At 41.6% G+C, this 16777-nt stretch overlaps 1 protein-coding gene across 1 annotated transcript; it reads right to left on the bottom strand.

Annotated features, from left to right (window-relative positions):
• Positions 1-2932: 2932 nt before the first annotated feature.
• slc17a6b (solute carrier family 17 member 6b) lies at positions 2933-15603 on the bottom strand. The gene is made up of 12 exons (XM_040131564.1): positions 15530-15603; positions 13609-13864; positions 12670-12788; positions 10395-10509; positions 9079-9166; positions 8859-8945; positions 8168-8310; positions 7793-7942; positions 6933-7065; positions 6471-6581; positions 4802-4929; positions 2933-3274 (listed from the first exon to the last, which is right to left on the bottom strand). Exons 1-12 carry the CDS (start codon positions 15601-15603, stop codon positions 2933-2935), a joined length of 1746 nt encoding a protein of 581 aa, XP_039987498.1.
• Positions 15604-16777: the final 1174 nt, after the last annotated feature.

The raw sequence follows: 16777 nt of genomic DNA, 5'->3' as shown, positions 1-16777 counted from the left end.
CCTCTCGATTTACACAGCAACAGAATCCATAGAATCACACTGTAACTTCAGAGGCACAAAAACAGGAAACTTTTAACTACTTCAGGTTGCACATTTGTCATTTTCGAAAATGTAGATTCGCTTGGTTACGTTTCATCCTCAATGTCAATGAATATCGTGACAATGAAATTAGGGTTGTACAGGGGAAGGAGGAGGTACATGTGGTTAAGTCGGGCAATGGGGGGGGTCCAGCCACTGAATGATAAACATTAATCAAACTAAAACCTGAGGAAAGAGAGAGAGAGAGAGAGAAAGAGAGAGAGAGGGGGAGGAAACAACAGCACAAAGTCAATATGGACTACACCAAAACAAAAACAGAAACATGAAGAAGACGAGCGTCTGCCTCTCAGACGGAGCTCGTTTTATCATTCTAATCTGGTGAGCAGCCCCGTCACAAACTCCTTGCACTTTCTTGTTGTCAAAGATGTTTGTGTTGGACTCTAGTACTATATTTTCATACATACATAATATTTCTACGTTTTTTCTTCGCTTATTTGTTTATTTTCTACATTTGTTATCACAAAAAACAAGACTTTTAAACAAATGCATAAAAAACAGTTACATAATGATTGTTCATGATGCTTGACCAGAACTGTTACTATGGATTTATTGCTTTGTACACTGAGTAATGTTTGGTGCCACCTGCACACTGGGGGTCCATAGGCTGAAACCTCGCTGCTGATGGTCTGTACTCCCTTAAAAAACATTGACTTCCAGCTAAAACCCAGCTCTGCTCTTCACCTTTGGTTTATTGTGCAAAGAAATTGAAGCATCAGTAACAGTTTCTGAGACAAAGACAAATAAGTTTGATAGAAAAGGAAAAAAAAACAAAAGGACACACTTCAAATTTCACTTTGTTCCATGCATAAATACACATCCACACACATCTATATTGTGAAGCGCTGACTTAAGGTCTCCACAGACGAGTGACAAATGAAACTAAATTGGCCCATTCAGACATTGTCAGTCAGTGTAAGTGCAGACTGAGGACAAAACAGATCCCAGAGAAGTGGTGTGCTCGCTTGTTCGTCCTATTCAGGAGCTTAAAACAAGTTTCATTACCAGACTCCCATAGGTAAAGGTCATTACATTGTACATTAATTCCTAAAAAGTCTCATATCACTTCCATTCTGCAATGGAAATGGACAAATGGCAGTTTTTCCAAATTGCACACACATTTATGATTGCCTCTCCTACTGTATCTTCTCTATAACTGTAAATAGAAATCTCCTGTTTTGGTGAACTTCATGCAAAGTACAGATTATATGTAAACATTCAAATACTTGTTTGGGAATGTTCACTTTAATTTCTATTACTCATCTCTTCTTCGGCTTTAAAGGCCCTGAAAACATATTTTCTCAGTCGGGTTCTCACTATAACTGGCGGGATCCCACATGAACCGTTTTGGGTATTTCATTTTTTCATTAAGTCGTCGTTTGTTCTTGTCACTGCTTTGTAGTGGGCGGGGCTCGGTTGAAAAAGGTGATTATGTGTGTCTGCGCAGAGTTTAGCAACACTTGAATCAGAATCTGATGATGGTTGACGTGTTGTTTTGTTGCTGTCAGTCAAATTTGATCAAACAGAACCCACACAATCCTGATGAAGCAGACTGAGCAGAGAGTTTTTGTGTGCCCCTTTTTTAGACTTAAATATTTGATGTTATAGAGAAATACATGTCTTCAGGGGCTTTAACATGTGCGTTAAAAATTACTCACCTATCCCTTTGATCATGTAAAATCTATTTCACACAGTTTTAAATATTCACCCTTTCATTAAACATTATTAGGTTTGTTGCTCTAACGTAGTACGACTCTCAAACTGACTTTGGCTGGTTTGTACTTTCCCAGAGTCTTTGCATTGCACCAACTCTTCATAAGGTCTTGTATGACCATGAATCTCTAACAATGTCTGAATTTAATCTATTAACTCTTATACATCTTTACTCTGTGCACTTCTAGTTATCTCTGTCATATATGTTTTATTTAAGACAAATCTTTCCACAATGCATCGGTACAACTATACTTTTTTGTGGCTTGACAGCAATGTAGAGCATAATAATGAGAATGGCTTTACTCCTGCACTACACTGCTGAGATGTGACGGGTCACAATGCTAAACTCAAACCCTCAACTTCAGAGGTACCGATTTATAAAATGGATCACATGTAGCAAACATTTAAAAGACTTTTTCAGCTTTTATGCAAGTGTAACCGAACTTGTCATCACAAGTCATTGCGCCACTCGTCAAGTCTCTACAGCAGGTCACTTACACGATAAGGACTTAGATATACACACACAGAAGCCATGGATAAGAAAACAAAAATCATAATATTGTGCATTAAAAGGACACACTACTCTGAGTGCATTCAGGAGAGAAACAGCACAATCTATTTCAACAGAGTGTCGAGTTTCTGTTTACGATGCTGTGCAGTGACGTATTTATACACTGTAATGGCTGGCTTGTAGGACGTTGTACTGTAACAGTTAATTTGATAAATAAGGGCTCGGTTCTGATGGGCAGCTTCCATGTAACCCTACAGGCTTCAGTGTGGTCAGGAAGCCTCGGCTGATGGGATGAAAATGTTCACGTTTACACACAATTGCACTCCAGATGAATATATCTATTATCAATATGCATAATAATACATTTACAGACTGCCAATTTGATATGTGTTACACCTCTATTAATCAAATATCTTTAAATTTTGTATATATTTTACTAATTTTACATTAAGTTGATAAATTTTGAGATTTTTTTTTTTTAGAATTTGTGCAAACAATACAACAATGGATTGTAGTTTTTCTTGTTTCTCATTTCTTGATATTTTTTATGACTAAACTGATGCACATTCAGGAAAGTAAGTCTACTCATGTGTCAGTGAATGCATGTTTGGTCTAGGAGTATCCTTCATCCTGCCTGTATCCAGAGCCTCCTTCCTGTGCTTCTTCTTGGACGTACTCCTCCGTCTTCTCCCAGCCGGCAGCCCAGCCTCCATTCACCTGTGTGGTCGCACCGTACGTCTTAGCTGGACCTCCAAAAGCACCGTAACTCTGAGAAATGTCGCCTGTCTCTTCTGCCAGCTCGTCCTCGTCGATGAAGCCACACTTCTCCTCACTGGTCAGCTCTGGGTCGGCCCACGGCTGTTTTTCTCCCGAGGCAAAAAGCCCATAGAAGACTACGCCCCCATAATGCACCATGGAGGCAATCAGGAACACATATTGCCACTCTTCTCGAGTCTGAAGAGGAAAGGAAGACAAAATGTCTTTTTAAATCCCTGATTTTTCTTAATGTCAACAAAACCCATGAAAAGAACTAAAACCAATAATGAACGGATCCTTCTAACAAGTATTATCTGTGCGCTATAGACAGTGTTATTCAAAAACCATCTAAGCTACATCAGTGAGCCATGCCATTGCAATGGGTGACATGTTCCTTCATTACCATGAGCATATACTGTCCTGGTGCCGCAAATACTCACTAGTGCACCAAATGTGTATTAATAGTGTGTAATTAACAGCCGAAAATAGTCCCCAACAAATGCACATTTTACTCCTGTTTGAGTCACATTTGCTCGAAACTACAGTTCCCAGCTGTTTTAGGAAATTATTTAGCCATTTTCTTTGTTTGTTTGTTTTGTTTTGTTTAGTTTTTTTGTTTATTTGATAAATTAAATTACATATTTGTGACCCCATAGAACCTTATAGCTGAATTTGGGGGAAATGTGTATTATGTGACTCTATAATATTTCCATTTAATGGAGTGGTGCAGCCAAAACATGAATTTTTGGGTTTGAGTATTTGACACAATGTAAATATAATATAGCTTCAATGAAGAGTTGGAACAAGCTGATACAGAATATATGCGATACCATCACGCTTCATAAGAGTAAACAAAAGTGGAAACCATATGTTTAGGGATTGAATTCATCTATAATTCATTGGCTAAAGAAACATTGCATGTAAATATTTTCATATTTTTACTGTCAAAGTGCACTAATGTAAGCTTATAAACCTCTAAGTCAAGTTTAACACATGTAGTACTAAAGAAATGCCTATATAACCTATTCAACCTGTTCAACACTGAATGAGTATCCATTAATCAGACAGATGAAAGTGTTGCTGAAAACAAAAAATGCATTTATTCATGAGCCTTTTTGGTAACACTTTAAAGCAAGACTAAGTAACTTTTGCTGAGCAGCAGCAACAGCGGCGTCTGCAGCCACAAGTTGTAATTACAGGAGGCTGGCTGTGCATTAAATTCTCTTGGGCTCCGAGTCTGAGCGGTTAAGGGTACTGGAAGCAGCGTACCCCTAGAATCTAACAGAGCTTAGAAGCTAAAACCCTATCAGTCGCTCAGTCAACAAACACAAAATCATCATCTCAGTAGAAACCAGCAGTCACGCTGTCCACTCATGTCAAGTCAGCATTCGGCTAATCTGACTGACCACAAACATCGGAACCCACAGCAGTTGTGATCTAAAATGTAGACGCTAGGAGCTAGTCTCTCTTCGCCTCTGCCATTACTGAGAATATCGAGCTAGCTTCTTCTTATAGCTAGCTGAAGACCTACAGTTCGTGGTGTGTGACATAGTGTGGTCTTCGTTACGCACTTCTCGCGGGAGTTATACAGTACAAGAGCAGGGCGTTCGGGGCGCGGAGGGTTGCCTACTTATTTAGATCTCCGTTAAGACTTACTGCCCACATATGAAATGAGAGAATCTTTACTACTGTAATGTTTGGTGCCTGAGGGGGAAAAGCCCTTACCTTGTTCTTTGTCATAGCACCAACAATCAGTGGGCACACCATCCCAGACAGGGTACCCACACCATTAGAGATGCCCATTAGGATACTGGCGTAACGTGGAGCAATATCCAGGTGATTGACGTTAAAACCTGACGGAGTAAAAAACATGTAAAATGAAAATGTTATTGATAAATTATAAACTTGTGAATTATGAAAACTCCAGGCAACCAGATTTAAACGTCAAATGGAGGAAAACACTGCCACCATATGTCTCAAGTATCGGAAGCAACAGATTCACAACACAGTTGTAGACAAAAGCAGCACAAACGGTGACCGTGTTGCAGAAATAGGCAGCAACTCGCCACACATCCTCCTCCTCCCCCACTCTGACTGGCTGAATGAGTAAGTGTCCTCGCACGCTGCTGGCTGCCTGGCTAATCCCTCGAGACAGCTAGCACTGAATTATTAAACACTCCAGGAGAAAGCTCAAGAACAACAGGCAAGAAACTGATTTTGCACTCAGCCACAGACCTCTGCATTCTAGGCATAAAACATGAAAGGAACTGTTGAATGAATGGCTGAGGAAAGCTGGAAGGCTCATTTTGCCAGCAAGTGAAAATAATGTCTGAAACCTAACATCCTAAAGATGTCTGTAGCTACACGGCTAATTTTGATTAAGCTCATTGTCTGTATTGTTTGAACTTTGTAAATACTTTTTCGAAAAAGACTGCTCAATACTAGATGCATCTGCAACATCACATTATCAAGTAACAGCAAACAAACCGCTGCTTGGGACGTTAACAAAATTGTACCTAATTTCAAATACATTTCAGCAATGCTTGTTGTAATATTTTATAATCCCCACACTCATAGCTGCCTTTCAAAGAGAATGATCAGACAATACAAGCCAACTATCCAATCTCATCATCAAAAGAAGTTTAGGTCTAGTGTTAACCACTTCTGCATACTCCCAGTTTGTATGGAAACACAAACAACACAACACAATTCTGGTTCTCATCCAAATTTATAAACGAAGAACAACTACAATGACAGAGCTTCTCCTTTTATAGACTGATACTGGTAATAGAAAACTTCATTAGCTCTTTAGCAAAATTATATAAAAAGTTAAAAAAAAAAAATCTCCCAGTTTCTGTTAAACTGGCACAGATTTACTGCAAGTTTACACTGGAATTATAGGCTGCTATCAACTACTAAATTAAAGGAATAGTTTGACATTTTGAGAAACATGTTTGTAACTTGGCTTAGCATAAAAACAGGGAGCTGCTAGCGACGACAAAAGTCGTCTTCGAAGTCACTGCAAGAAATATTCCAGCACGTAAAACCCCATAATTCCACAACATTGGTGTTTTGTATGGATTAAACCAACAAGATATAATGTATCAATTACATTGAAGCTATGCTAACCGAGAGAGCTGTTGTTTTGAAAGGTATTCTGCATATTCACATATATATCCCATTCAAATGTGGCTCATTAGCCTTCTCTTTCAGACTCCACAAATCCACTGGCCTTTCTGTTTTTGAAAACTATACAAAGGCACACTACATTAGATCCAGTAAAACTACTCCCCAACAGTGATCACATATTTTCAGCCACAGTACATTATATCCTAAATTGTACTTAAACTACTGTGTATTCTGAATGAGCCCAAAGACTGTTTCTTGTACTAACCTGATATAGCAAATCCACTGAAGCCGACTGCCAGCACCAGGAAGGAGATGGCCACCCCTTTGCTGTGGGAATATCCTACCACCAGCAGCAATGTGGCCTCCATGCCAAATCCTAACAGAGAGAGACAGCGGGTCACACACACAGAAAACACATGAAGCCCACGGGCTGGTGGTCACCGCGGTGCCAATTGAATTAAGCATGATACATGGTCTGCACTCAATTACGTAAGTGACAGATGTGAAGTCAATGCACAGTCACAATCAGCAACTCAACTTGTGTACAAGAATTGAACGGATGGATTTTTACAAAAATGTAAACACAACCGCCTTTTAAACTCATCTGGCAATGAGGAGCAACTGAAAAAAGAACAGTATGGATCAAACACCATGAATATAACACCCTGTGGCAGTGCAGAGAGAAGGTGTGGAAACTGATATTTCATTCTCAGTTCAGACTTCTCACCTCCACAGTTCATGATTTTCCTGACAGTGGTAGTTGTCAGGATGTTCTTGCTGCGCAGATAGTCGGCCAGCTGGCCGCCAATGGGCACAATGATGGTCATCACCAAATGGGGGAGGGCAGACAGTATGCCGACCTGCAGCCACATACAGAGAGTCAACCAAATAAGATGCAGCACAATAGATTTATTTATAGAAAACACAGCACAAAATGTTTTTTTTGCTGTGTTTGAGTTATTTAAATGGAGAGATTGCTGTATTTGTATTTTTCTCTATGCTCTTCTCACTGGTTTGAATTGGTCAGGAATCAGAAGGAGTGTTAAAGAGTGTTTAGAGTGTTTAAGTCTTCATTAACACTAACTAATGATGATTTTCTCGAACTTTAACTTTGATTGTTGCTTATGTGGTCATGGTCGTTTACTGTATGTTATAAATTCTTAAGATATGAAACCAAGTTTTAAGAGGCTTTGAGGGATTGTGTACAATATTAAACAGAATTGTTGCCATTTGATGTGTTGTAATATAGTTGGCATAGAGTTCATTTAAACCCGGTGTTATTTGATTCACTTGCTCTGTCATTACTGATCTACCTAACCTGTTATAGGAAACACGGGACATTGTTGCTGGAAAAAACAAATCAATTCCTTTGTGAACTGATTTTGCCTTGTTATGTAATGTATCAGCTGATGAGGAAGAACCTCAGGCCACCAGTTGCAATGACATTGATTTTGAAGTGTCACGTACTCAGCTCTTAAACACAACACTGCTTTTTTTCCCCCATGCCATTTGAATCTATTTTTTATTGGTCACACAACTCACGCTCCATGTTTGTCACTTGTTCACAGACCTGTATCGTACGCTCACCTTGCTTATCTCAAAGCCAAACACTTCCTCAAAATATGCAGGTTGGCTGATCAGCAGCAGGTAAAAGGTCCAGCTCCTGCAGAAGTTGGCCACGATGATTGCATAGACAGGCATAGAGGTGAAGAACTTCTTCCATGGGGTCTTGAATTTCTGGAATAGATCATCACAGAGGATTGGATTTTACATATAAATCTACATTACCTGTTGTCTCTCTCTGATAAAAGACAGAAGGTGACGGAAATGGCTGATGGAAGTGTAACTTGGTATTGTGTTGGTACTTCTGGCAACCTTTACAACACAAAGGATAGACAAATACATATATTTATTGTCTTTCTTAAGTCTAGCTTGTTATCTTGTTATCTTGTTATCCCCCACCTCGGCAGGGCCCATTAGCTTGGCACTCTCTCCAATGCTCTCCTCAATGTAGCAGCGCTCCTCGTCAGTGATGGACGGATGTTCAGCAGGGCTCTCATAAGACACAAGGATCCAGAACATATACCAGAAGATGCCGAAGCATCCTGCATGTCACAGACAGATTACATGTCAGAACTTTTGACCTCATCAGTAACTGCACACACACACACACACACACACACACACACACACACACACACACACACACACACACACACACACACACACACACACACACACACACACACACACACACACACACACACACACACACACACAGAGTGTTTGGTAGCTTGAAGTTTCCAAAAAGCCTGCAAGAATAAATCCCAGACAGGAAAGCTAACTGTTTGCAGTCCAGATAGAAAGATTGGGGGTTATTTATTGACACACCAAAACATTGGAGGGAGGAAATCAATGCACAGGCTGCCTAGATAAATCCATTTGACTTTCACTGGACTCTGTCACTGTCAAACTCTTGAGGTATCAACCAAGATTAAAAACACTTCAGCTAAACATTTTTTGACATATGTACATATATACTATATATACGTTTTTTGTTATCATTTCACCACAGAATTATACCTCGTTTCCCATTCCTCTGTGCAATAATACACATGTGTATCACATTCAAGCCCTCATTGATTAGTCTTACCGTAGACATAGAACACTGAGGACCAGCCCGAATACTGAACCAGGATCCCAGCCAGAGGCATCGCTATTACAGCACCAGCATAAGAGCCTGACAGACAGAAAGATGAGGGAGTCAGAGCTTGGAAGCTCAAACTTCTCGACCAATATATTAACATGCAACACATCAATTCTGAACGCGATTTATAAATGCCAACAGGAGAAACTGAGATATAAGTATTTACCACAGAATGATATGGTGGCCAGACGACTCCTCTCCAGCGGAGGAGCCCATTTACTCCAGATGCCATGACATGCCGGGTAGGTGACTCCCTGAACACACCACAAGAGTCCGCATTAATTCATGGTAAAGAAACACGCACAAACAGTTAGCAAGAGACTGGAACACCACATTCTTTAGCCTATTATTTTGAGCACTCAGTCTTTCTGATATGAACAGTTTGTTTTCGGAAACATGTGAATTCCGACACAGTATTGTCCCAGTAAATATTGGCCTCAAAATACATATAAAAACTGAACAAAAATTAACATTTTCACCCTTGTAATTAACATGAACAACTTGCACAGCACCATGAGCAAAGAGGACCTCACAAGCTGTTCATGGAGCAAAGCAGCCCTGCAGCTATTAAATGTTCATCAGTCGCTAATTCGAACAAACTGTGCTGGTGTAAAACACAATCTGCATGGACCCTCTTAGTAGAGTAGTATCGTGCCACCAGTCTTTGAGAGATGAAATATTAGATCAGAATATTGGATTTTTTTTTTTTTATTCTCCACAAGACATATGAAAACTATCATTTCGCCTCCAATTAAAACATGCTGCAACTTTACGATTCATGACTGAGTGTTTGATACCAGCCAGACGTTCCCTTGTCCTAAAAAATGATCTTCTAAATAATGCCAACCAACAACTTCATCTTTACATTTCAATATTTGTGTTGTATTTGCCTATCTAAGAACTGTAGTATCTACTTTCTGTATTTTTGGCTATAATAGACTCATTTTATCAACATGCCAAGATGTATTAGACAGCATTTGGATATCTGGGTGTCATGTTCCACTACAAAGCCGGAGAATTTATGTGCTTTTGCATATCAGCTTTTTCCTTGTCATCTACCTGTATACAAGCACTTCGCTGTTGTGTGTCCAGGATACAAAGTGTGACAGAAAAAAAAATTAACTGTTCAATCCCACACACTCTCAGCCATAGTGGACTGGATCAATACAGCCGATCTCATATTTCCTCTGGCTGAATATCCAATGCACATTACACTCTCCCCTTTGCTTTCTCATGGAGTAAAATGCAGGAAGCCCCTTTGTTTAGTGTATCATTGCAAAACCCCCAGCTATTCATAGCCATAATACCAGAAACTCACATCAGACACAAGTAACCTTTGTGTTCTGTTAATGTTATGTTATGTTCTGTTAAAAGTGAGAAAATGTTCAGCGCTGATTTTCATTTAATTCTCACGCTACGATTTTTTTTAAAGGGAAGAAAGATTCAAAAATACTACACCTTTGGATTTTGACATTCCCTTACCTCCACCAGCCCTTGTAATATCCTGACAAAAATGACACAGCCATAATGGACTCGGGCAGCCGAGGGAATGAACATGTTGAGAGTCGACGTTAGGACAATGGCTGCACCAAATACCCTGAAAATGACAAAATGCATTTTAAATATAGTTTTTTATGTTTGTCCACATATTGTAGTTTTGTGCTTTGGTGGCAAGGATCAGTGCACTGAAATATCTAATCAACAAATGAATTATGGTGGATTATTACAGATTGAGCAGTATATAAAGTAGTTAAAATTAGCCCTAGCTTTATCATTTGCATCATTTAAGTGATCTTTACGCAGTGAGGCATCAATAATTGTAATCAAATAATAATAGACATTATTCTGAAATGGGCCAATCTGCATAATCAGTACATTTCCTTTTGGTACTTTGGGTAAATTTTGATGCTACTTTACTTTGAATGCACGACTTTTATTTGTAACGGCGTATTTAATTTTACTTGATCTGAGTACTACTTCTTTAACCGCTGAAAATATCAATGAAACATAATCGATTCATATTTTCGCGTGAAAGGCCATTCCAAAATGTCTTCTCTCTAAAACCTCCGTGGTGTACCATCATCGCGGCACCCAAGAAGAGCACGTAGCCTAGCGACGTAAATCGTGTATCGTGTCCCCGGATCTGATTGGCTCTGCACCTTTGTGCGCCCCTCTGGCGTCACGGAAACGAACATTTTAGGCGGCAACGCCCCACTAACGCTCACGTCGATTCGTACGTGTCACTTAGCAACCGTTTCCACGTCGGCTACCGTTCAAGAAATATTTTTTTTTTCGTGGAGAACGAATTAAATTGAAGTTGAATAAGAGGCAAGTAGAAGATTTACTGATCCCTGTTTTTACAACGAATATTTATAGGACGTTGTTAATTATCTGGGGGAAAAAAAAATGGTTTTTAAAAAGCTCAGGCTTTGAGCTCGTTCTTACAGCTGAAACGGAGAACAGGATAAAAGAAGATAGTTAGCTATCGATCTATCTATCTATCTATCTATCGATACATAATTTATTTATTTATTTTTGTTTGTTTTGTTTTGTTTTTGTTTTGTTTTTTTTGTTTGTTTAACCGTGAGGGAGCCGCCGAGGAAGCGAAATCGGGCGCAGGGAGGACCAGGACTGCCCACAAACGAGCTATTTCTCATTTCTGTCACGTCTCTCCCGCCCCTCTCTCGTCTGCACGCGGGGGGCAAACCCTAATCCGGTCGAGACTGCTGTTGGGCACGAGACCCATTGATTCGATTGCATCCTCGTGTCAATCAACAGGACGCGTGGCAAACGACAGGGATTAGGACAATAAAAAAAAAAAGAAAGGGAAACGGGCCCACGTTAAAATCCGGCTTTAGCAGGTAGATTCATAACTGGCTGTTCTGGCTTCACTGTTTAATAATTATCTTTGGGCAATATTGGGCTGTTGTTTGTCCTTTAATTTATAAACCTTTATTTTTTAATAGCGTGCTCAAGATTTAGGCCTCTCGTGTCGAGCTATAACCAGAGCCATTTTTTTTTGCCTTCATAGATGCTGGTGTTACCAATAACGATTAAATGAGCAATTTGTCGCCGTGTGAGTCTACATATCAACGTCCAATCCCTGAAATGTGCGCCGTCGTATTAATATTATAGCCCACCATCCGCCATAGAACGCAATTATAATGACTTTATGCATTGGCAGTGCTCATGTGAATAAAAGCCTTTGGCGACAAGACGGGGTCTGGTCTCCAAGCCCTGAGAGAGGGGACCGATTAGACCCGGCTCCCCCCAGGGAGCTCATTAACAGGTGGCAGGAGGCCCTGACACCGGGAGCTGCGGGCCTGCCAGCCCGGTGCCCTGCCTGCAGCCCTGCATCGCTTCGGGGCAGCTGACCGTCTGCTGGCTTCACTAGACGTCGTGATACCAAGCCTAAAACGGTGACTTGCTCCTCCAGTTCACAATTCAGACTTAAGCTTTTTTTTTTCTTTTCTTTTCTTTATTATGTCTTGTCTTGGCTGCGTTTGATTTAATTTTTTTTTAATGTTGACTGAATTTTATTCCAGTCCCCATGTGTGCATTTTCGTTCCCCATCTATTTTTAAAAAATAACAAAGAGGGAAAACATACAACGAGAAGGGGAGAGGAGGGGGGAGTCGCGCCAACTGTTCAGAAATATGGTTTAATAGGCCAAAAACCATTAAATATCCCAATGCTTCATCTGCCAAATGAATGGGGCTGTGTTGTATCTATGGTAATTCGCGCGGAGTGCCGCCTACCTGTTTGCTGCCAGCCTGGAGGATATGTATCCTCCCGGGATTTGTGTCACGATGTAGCCCCAGAAAAAAGATCCGTGAATCATTCCCACCGTCTCCGGATCCCAGTTGAACTTGGCTTTCTGGTCGATAATAAGGAAAACAATACCAGTAATCGTAATAATAAAGAACATGTACCTGACACTGGCGTTGAATAAATGACCATAAGTTTCTTTTGGCTGTCATTCGAGAAATAAACGAAAAAAACAAAAAAAACAAAGAAAAAAACATAACACTATTCTCTCAAAGGATTGATTTAAAAGCCTGTTTATCAAAGGCCTGCGACGGTCTATTTCGATCAGATCACACCGATCTGATCACCTGAACGATTGATCTGTCCCGTCTTGCAAAGAAAGAAACCACTGAGAAGCTGTGTGAAAAGTAAGTTTTGGCTGTGGACGATTATTTGGTTCACACCCAAAAACATAAATATATGCGTTGATTTGACCGAAATACACGTACTCTGTTATAGATGCACAAACTGAGACATCGTTTTAAAGATGTGTGTGCCTTTCACACAGGTGACCTCTATGCAAGTACGTGCTTTCAAGGAATTGTATGTAGAGCACTGTCAACTGTTACTCGTGTTTTTACATGAATAATTAAAATATAACTTATTTAACAAAAAAAAACAAAAAAAAATCCTACATGTCTCCATTTAAATTTGGAGGAAGCTCATCAGTGGTGATTATTGGGGAGTCATCTAAGATTTGCGGGATCATTTTCTGGCCTAATATGGCGGCAGGCCTTTACATATTCTACGTGCCATGCGTGGAGACGTTCGCTTTGCCCTTTCCTGTGCCCTTTCTTTCCCTCGCTAAAACGAGAACGGGGTGTCTCGGTCCTGAGGCACGCGGTCTGCCCTGCTTTCACGCCAGGGCCGATCGCTCGCCGGTGCCACACCTCTTTGACGATGATCTTGCCGTTCTGGTGGACGGTGCTGTTGTTGACCATGCCCACTATGGCCACGCCCAGGTTACACCGGATGCCGAAGGAGATGCAGAAGCCCAGGCCGCTCATGATGGCGATGATGTAGCGCCGGGGCAGACCGAAGCACTTGCAGTCGCACAGCGGGGGTTTCTTCTCCGCGGCCTCCCGGGGCCGCCCGTCCTCCGTCAGCTCGATCACCTCCCCGGTTTTCTGTCTCCTCTCTGTCACCCTGCAAACAGCCAGGCGAGGACACTGTCTACTGAGTCCCCCCAAATAAAGTAACATCACAGAGGAGAAGACGAGGCTCAGAAAGGAAAAAGGCACGATTCCTCCTATAACGGGGAATATTTCTGAGGAGGCCCATTGGTTTTATTCCCACGTTGCATGGGTGTTTTATTATGGACTGGATATCTGGAACTGGGCTGGTTTGTCGTGTTTCATTTGTCACCCCGGTCGAGAAAGTGGGGGAAGCGATTAAAACTTGCAGAATCAACATAGTCATAGCCCACGTAGCTGCGTGGGTTGCGAGGCCTCTGTGTTTTCTTACTGACGGTTTCCGTCCGCCCACGCTGAGGAGCGTCACATCTACGAGGATCAGCTCAGACGACTCAAAGGGACACGGGCGACGAATTAAAGCCCATTCATTTCTTTTGCGATTAAGAAAACAACGTGTCCAGAAAAGCAAACAGACGTCGCCCGTGGAGTAGAAAACAGGCGAGCGTGTCCCCGACTGTACCGCATTGCAGCAGCCCGCTCACTTTCCACAGTAATTAGCATTCACGGTACCGAGCAGCAGCTCCAGCCTCCAGACACACGCCTGTGGGCATTCCTCAAAGCCCCCCCCCCCCATTTTTTTTCTTTTCTTTATCCCCCCTCCTCAGAAAAGTGCCGTTCATTCAACACACGCTGTTTGTCCAAAATGCAGCATGCAACATAACAAAAATTGACTCATTTAAATTCCTGCCCCCGCAAACGGATGAGAAACGTCGAGGCTGATTGAAAAGGGCAGAGAAACAATCGAACAAAATGCAAATAGATGCAGGACTTGCAGTGAAATCAAAGGCCTGATTTTTTTTTTTTCCTCAAAAAACACAGACCAACTGCATTTGTCTGGAAACCTCATGGAAGCCAAATGTCGCCTGATCCCAAATATACCTTAACCAGTCTCACTGTATTTCTGCTGCAGAGTTTGAGGAGTTAAACACAGGAAATGCCCCTTAAATGTTTGAAAGATATGACAGAGGAAATCACGGGGGGGTCATCTAAATAAAGCTGGAAGTCTTGAATTGTATTCACTCAACTCCAGACGCAGAAACTGCCAAGACGTCTACATTAACGAAAAGTCAATGAAAATCCTGTCGGCTGAAATGACGAGAGTGATGGTTTTAAATTATTATGGGGCACAGGCTGTATGGGTCTATTCGCATGCTCGCGTGACTGGCCTTTAAAGATAAAATGAAATTGCATTCAAAATTACGAAGGAATCCCGCCCCCCCCAAAAAAAAAAAAAAAAAAATTTTGGCGCGCGGCCTGCACCTCCAGAGTAACCTGTCTGTTAATGAGATTCACGTGCAGGCCACGTTTTCATCCAGTGGCATCTAGGCTCATCTAAACCCCTGCCATCGCCAAGCGCCCCTACACACACACTAACACACACACACACACACACACACCACAGACACACAACTACTTGATTGCATAATTTTCGTCTCACTTCTAGAGGCGTGACTAGAGATCACCGTAAGTTGCTTAACGGTTTTAGGTGGCCCGCAGACCCACGCATCACCGTGGCCCGTGTATGGTTCAAATCCGCCATGCAAATCATCACATTTTAAGATCAGGTGATTCACACGCGCCAACCAAGGTGAAAAAAAAAAAAAAAGTCTGTCCTTACCTGTACATATGACCCAGGGTCTTCCCCGCAAATTCCTTCACCCCCGCCGTAGCTCTCGTCTTCACTGACTCCATGTCCAGTTTCTGTGTTTAGGCCTATTTTCTCAATATAATTCTAGTGCTTAATCGTCATGTTACGACGCAGGCTGGCCGGCTACAGCGGCTGGAAGGAAAACAACGAACGAAGTTGCGATAAATCTGAGCCCAGGGTGGCGGCGATCCAAAAGACCGGGCTAATTTTCACAATGAAAGTGCCGAGGCAAGAACACCTTCGTGTACAGCGGGGGAATCAAACGAGCTGTGCGCCTGCATCCACCGCCAACTCGTCCCCTGCCTGGCGTACAGTGGCCGCGCCGAGTGCCATCACGACGAAAACGAAAAGGAGTGAGACCGATAGCCAGCGTCGTCGAGCGATTCGGATCAGTGCAAAAAAAAAAAAAGAAAAAAAGAAAAGAGAGAGAGAGAGAGAATTGATGGGAAGATGAGAAAAATGCTCAAGGATTAGAAAGCAGAAGTTGGTGGTTGAAGTCGCTTCAATAAATCAAAGAGGGAGTGAGGCTGTATCGTGTCTCCCGTCGCGAGCGCAGGCTCATCTGACGTCGTGTTCAGCACCGAGGTCAGCGACAGCAGCTCCGCGCTCAACATCTGGCCAGCAGCAGCTCGGCACGAATGAGGCCCAGAGTCAAAAGATAACATGCCAGTGCATACACACGGGTCCGGTTCTGTTTCATAAAAAACATTGCGGAGGACGGGGGGTGTTTGTAGTTCTTATTCAAAAACTAAATAATAATAGAATTCTACTTCGACTAGGCCATTTCGTTTTATTTTGCGTCTTTATGCTTAAAAAGTTATTTTTTAAAAGAAATAATAATGATGATAAAAACAAGGACAGTAACCCTCTATATGAAAGCTGCACCTCCACCGAGGGCGGTGCTATGGAAACCAAATGAGCAGGAGTGGATTCGCCCCCCCAACAGGCTCCTCTCCTCAACGGAGAGATCCATCAATAATTTAAGCGTCTCCCAGATCTTCTTCCCCCCGTCAACCACATCTTCCCACGGAGGCATGAACAAAATTCTGTAAACATGTTTTTAATATTTGATGAGATTTCAAGGTTGTATCATCTGGTAACTGTCCCTCTGCAGAGCAAATTTAGCCCAATAATAAAACTATTAATGCATGTAATAATAATAATGATAATAATATTAATAACAACGACAACAACAATAATAATAACAACAATTATAAT

Source organism: Xiphias gladius, chromosome 1, assembly GCF_016859285.1.
Source record: "Xiphias gladius isolate SHS-SW01 ecotype Sanya breed wild chromosome 1, ASM1685928v1, whole genome shotgun sequence".
Classification (NCBI taxonomy): Eukaryota; Metazoa; Chordata; class Actinopteri; order Istiophoriformes; family Xiphiidae; genus Xiphias; species Xiphias gladius.
The sequence above is the reverse complement of the archived record's forward strand: the minus strand, read 5'-3'. Positions and strand labels throughout refer to the sequence as shown.